The following is a 5,000-nucleotide window of genomic DNA, read 5'->3' as shown; positions in this document are numbered from 1 at the left end:
AGGTAAATATATATATATAATATATATATATATATATATATATATATATATATACATACATACATACATATATGTATACATAATACATATAAATATTTATATTTATATATGTGTATATTATATATATATATATATATATATATATATATATATATATATATATATATGTGTGTGTGTGTGTGTGTGTGTGTGTGTGTGTGTATGTATGTATGTATGTATGTATGTATATTATATATGTATATATATATATATATATATGAGCATATGTATGTATATATGTGTGTTTGTGTGTGTGTGTATGTATGTATGTATGTGAGTGTGTGTGTGTGTGGGGGGGGGGGGGTAACAGAAAGGTTTAACACTACTTATATAGTTTTCTCTTTAATTTATGTGATGATTGAAGAATGAATCGCTATTTACAGCCAGGTCAATAATGCATAATTATACTTTTTTTTCTCAGGGTTTGTCATGATGGTGAATTAGTGACTCGGACTACCATCATGGACGACTCGGAAGCAAAAATGCACGACAGCACAGTCGAATTCATCACCGTCAAGGAAGAGGATATTGAAGATATCGGAGAGGAGAATTGCCAAGGAATAAAAGAAGAATTTGTTAAAAATGAAGATGAAGAGAATACTGTTTTTATAAAGACTGAAGATTTAGGTGCAAGTGAGTTTCCAATAACAGAACGACAAAAATTCGCTGATATTGAAGGTAACAAAAGTGATTCTAGTATTTCAGTGTCTGACTATGAAGATCCGCTAAAAATGGTTCCATCTGTGGATGATGATTGTGAGGACAAAAGCTTATCAGATGATGATCACATAGGTCACGAAGAGGTCACAAGCAAAATAGTGGAAGCCATCGGAAACGGTTTAGTTTGCGAAGTATGTAACAAGAAATGCACTTGTAAGAGTCAACTTTTGAATCACATGAGAGTGCACACAAAAGAGAAGCCATATAGCTGTGAAGTTTGCAACAAGGCGTTCCCTCTAAAACATCATCTAGTGGTACACCTGCGGGTACATACAAAGGAAAAACCTTTTAACTGTGAATTATGCAGTAAGTCATTCTCACAGAAAGCTACTCTAGTGAAGCACATGAGAGTACATAGAAATGAGAAGCCCTATACTTGTGAGGTTTGCAGCAAAGCATTTTCTGACAGAAGTAATCTAATGAAACACATGAGAATACATACACAAGAAAAACCGTATAGTTGTGAGATATGCAGCAATGCATTCACTCAAAAAACTGTTCTAATAAAACACATGAGAGTCCATACGAAAGAAAAACCTTATAGCTGTGATGTTTGCAGCAGACCTTTCTCCGAGAGAAGTTCTCTATTAAGACATAAGAAGTTACATAACAAATGAGGTTTGTAGCCACTTCTGTAGAACACAATTTAGTAAGGAACAAGTGAGGTTTGTTGCAGTTAATTCTTCAGCATGAAAATTAGTAAAATTAGAACAAAGTATAGTGAAGAATTTGAAATATATTGATGGTAATGCATTGATATATATATATATATATATATAAATATATAAATATATAAATATATAATGTGAGTAAAAATAAATAGAATAAAGCATTGTCGACAGTACCACAAAACTGAAGTATATTGGAAAAGGAGCCACAGTATTTAGTAAACATCCCATTCCAGCAATATGTCTTGGCCTTGTGTTGGGATAGAGTCATTGGTATTCAAATAGCATGTGTTGTATTGTCAACTACACCTGTGTCAACATATTAAACTTAATATCTTGTTACTGTAACTACCTTTTTAATGTGTCCATGTATACGTTTGTCTTTGGAGTATGCAGTAGTTTGTCCACACAAAAAATCTTTTCTGAAGCTTTACATTTACTTAGAATCAAGAGGACTGGGAACATAGAAAATGACATGTACAATAACGAAAAACATAACGTGTTGTTCACCATGGTGGACTGAAAACAATAAAAGCTGTAGTCATACATTTTCGTAAGGATCTTGGTTCTGCATTGTAAATAAATGTGATACAATTGCATTTGTTTCTGATCATTTGTTCAATTAGTAAAATTGAGAGAGTAGCACGGGAGGACTGAATTCAAATTGTATCTATATTTTAAAAATAATTCACTACGTTCATCCAAATATACGTATACAAACATAAATTCACCTGTTCGTGCAGTTTCACACATATGCTCATATGTTTGTGCATCAACAAGATCAAATAAAAAACGAAAATATTGCCAACAGTTTATATATTTTTTTCTCATCGTGCTGTGTTGCTTCTTTATTCTATATGCTATCGGTCGCACCATGGCCACTGCTCTCAAGAAATCAAAGCCATTAATTAATTAAGCCTGGTACCTTAAGAAGAACATTTGACTCATTCATTCCAAGGTTTGAACTAAACGGTACATACTCTAACGTCTCTTTTACTCCCTACAGTACCACATACTGGAACAATCTTCCTGGCACCTGTGTCCACACACACACACACACACCCGATTATTTAAACTATTTAAACTTTAAATTTATTATCATGATGCTCGCGAGCAATGCCTTCAGAAAAGCAGGTCAGGGGAGATTTAAACAAGTGATCACATGACAGTGCTATGTATTATCCTCCATTTACAATAATTTGTCACTCAAAATGATACAAATGGGAAAAATGAGTCGTCCTACTACAGGATAAAGATAAAAATTATGAAATTCATCTTGTATACATTTCAAAATCTGTAATATATTCAACAAAAAATATAATTTTCAAAAATAAGGAATGACAAAAAGTTAACAGATTTGTCGAAGAAAACGTAAGGTGTCAACTTCTAGGGTTGGCTGGCTTATTCAACACCGGTTGAACTGCTTTTTTGCATGTTTCCATCACCAGTATTAGTGGGGCATATGAAGAATATAATGTAGGTCCGCCGAAATTTTATATCCAAAGATCAACTTTTCCATGTAGGGCAACAAAATTTAGTAAAGTCTGGCAGGAAACTTGTCCTCTGTGGCACTGCTGATCCTGTAGATTTGGATCAAACTTGATTATTGGGATAACTATGGTGTGGTCCGAATAGATGGCGCTTATATGTACGTACACACACACATATACTGTATATATATATATATAATATATGTATATATATATGTATATATGTATTTATATATATAATATATGTATATATATATTTATATATATATAATATATGTATATATATATATATATAAAAGTAGATATGTATATTTTTCACACATATATGCAACGGTGATTTGTAGGATTACATATGTGGGTGACTCGATTCATCCAACTTTGTGATAATCTAGTTTTTGTATACACCAACTATAAGCTATTCAAATATCATCTGACACACCAAGTGCGGCTTTTCAAATATCATCTTGAATTTGTCATCGTCGTCGTCATAAAACGTCGGTCATAAGGCCATAACTTTTAGGGCATAGCATTCCAGTTCGACTTGAAACGGTGGAAAAGACACTCTCCCAGAAAGACGAAGATGCTGAACAGGATTCCTGGAATGACAAAGAAGATCGGTTCAGTGATGAGCAAGGCAGTCACGTGCACAAAAGGAAAGTCATAACCAGGCATGATTTTCGAAATCTTTGTCTTCTCCCCAGGCTCTGAAATAAGTGAAGTTTCACTCAAACTATACATGTAATTCAGGATGAAAAACAAATATCAGATTTGTGAAAGTAGCACAACATTACGATTGTCTATCACTTACCACCAGCCAGCAGAAAGAACACTCCTGCAAGGTCATCTAATGTCAGAACTATTGGAGTATGCACCTTATTTTCCTTTCCAGGCCTTACCATACACGGTTTGGCATTATATGTCAGGTTATAAATGTGTCGAGTCACCTGGCCCGTTTCCACAAGGGATGTTAACCTGTCAGGGAGATAGCAGTCGAAGAGAATTTTCTTTTAAATTACAATACAACTTTGACTCCTAAGATATTACTACTGGTTATCGGAAAACATTGTCATCACAATAGTGTAGTTATGATATAAATTTCAACCAAATGGTTATCTTTACTCTTACACATTTACTAGCAAAATGTATGAATACATCAACACACACCATCATGTATATATTAATAAATCCATTATATCAATGTAACATATCAATTATACTGATAAAGCTATATCAATATATTAATCATATGAGAATTACTATTTCAATACAACAAGTGCGTACTTCCCTCACACAGGGAAGTGCCTTACCTCTTATTGAAGATTGGGACCAAGGAACTACCCTTGGGGAAGGCCAAAGACAGGTGACTTGACGCGAGCGGAACCTTGCCGATGTAATAGTTACACTGACCGGTCTCCATGTAATCGTGATGCATAATCTGCCAAACAAAGTGAATTACATCAAGGTGATACATACATATATATATATATATATATATATATATATATATATATATATACATACATACATATATATATGTAAATATGTATATATATACATATATATACATATATACATAGATATATATATACATACATACATATGTGCATATATATATATATATATTATCCTATATATATATATATATATATATATATATATATATATATAAATGTTATATATATGTATATATATATATATATATACATACAGACACACATTCATATACATATATATACACATATTCTCCCTCTCTGTCTCTGTCTGTGTCTATATATATATATATATATATATATATATATATATATATATATATATATATATATATATACACATTAATGATTAAGCCCAATGTTATTACTTTCATCATTCACTGAAAAGCTTTTCCTGTCAGCAAATTTCATCTCTTATTCGGAAAAAAAAAAAAATACACATACCATCACTAAATAATAAGTCTGTACCCCTTAGCCCTTTAGCACAAATCTCTAACAACACCCTTTATGTGTAACATCGGTGATATTAGTGCTAATGATGAAAGTAATGGTAATAATAGTAATTGTGATGTCTTGATAATAGTGATTATCAT

At 32.0% G+C, this 5,000-nt stretch overlaps 2 protein-coding genes across 2 annotated transcripts in view; one reads left to right on the top strand and one right to left on the bottom strand.

Annotated features, from left to right (window-relative positions):
- The window catches only part of LOC122252796 (uncharacterized), a 13,565-nt gene extending 11,335 nt beyond the window's left edge, over window positions 1–2,230 (top strand). Inside the window, exon 2 of the mRNA XM_043015462.2 lies at window positions 461–2,230. Coding sequence (XP_042871396.2) covers window positions 501–1,376 — 876 coding nt within the window. The 5' untranslated portion in view covers window positions 461–500 and the 3' untranslated portion in view covers window positions 1,377–2,230. The remainder of the gene's footprint in view (window positions 1–460) is intronic.
- A 1,004-nt stretch (window positions 2,231–3,234) lies between these two features.
- LOC122252797 (glutamate receptor ionotropic, delta-2-like) overlaps window positions 3,235–5,000 on the bottom strand; it is a 14,936-nt gene continuing 13,170 nt past the window's right edge. Inside the window, exons 8-10 of the mRNA XM_086554118.1 lie at window positions 4,225–4,352; window positions 3,726–3,889; window positions 3,235–3,513 (exon numbers count right to left, since the gene is read on the bottom strand). Coding sequence (XP_086410244.1) covers window positions 3,434–3,513; window positions 3,726–3,889; window positions 4,225–4,352 — 372 coding nt within the window. The 3' untranslated portion in view covers window positions 3,235–3,433. The remainder of the gene's footprint in view (window positions 3,514–3,725; window positions 3,890–4,224; window positions 4,353–5,000) is intronic.

The sequence above is a fragment of the Penaeus japonicus genome, unplaced genomic scaffold (assembly GCF_977035675.1).
Source record: "Penaeus japonicus unplaced genomic scaffold, GWHDUDI00000001_assembly GWHDUDI00000029, whole genome shotgun sequence".
Lineage (NCBI taxonomy): Eukaryota > Metazoa > Arthropoda > Malacostraca > Decapoda > Penaeidae > Penaeus > Penaeus japonicus.
This window is presented reverse-complemented; position numbering and strand designations above follow the sequence as displayed.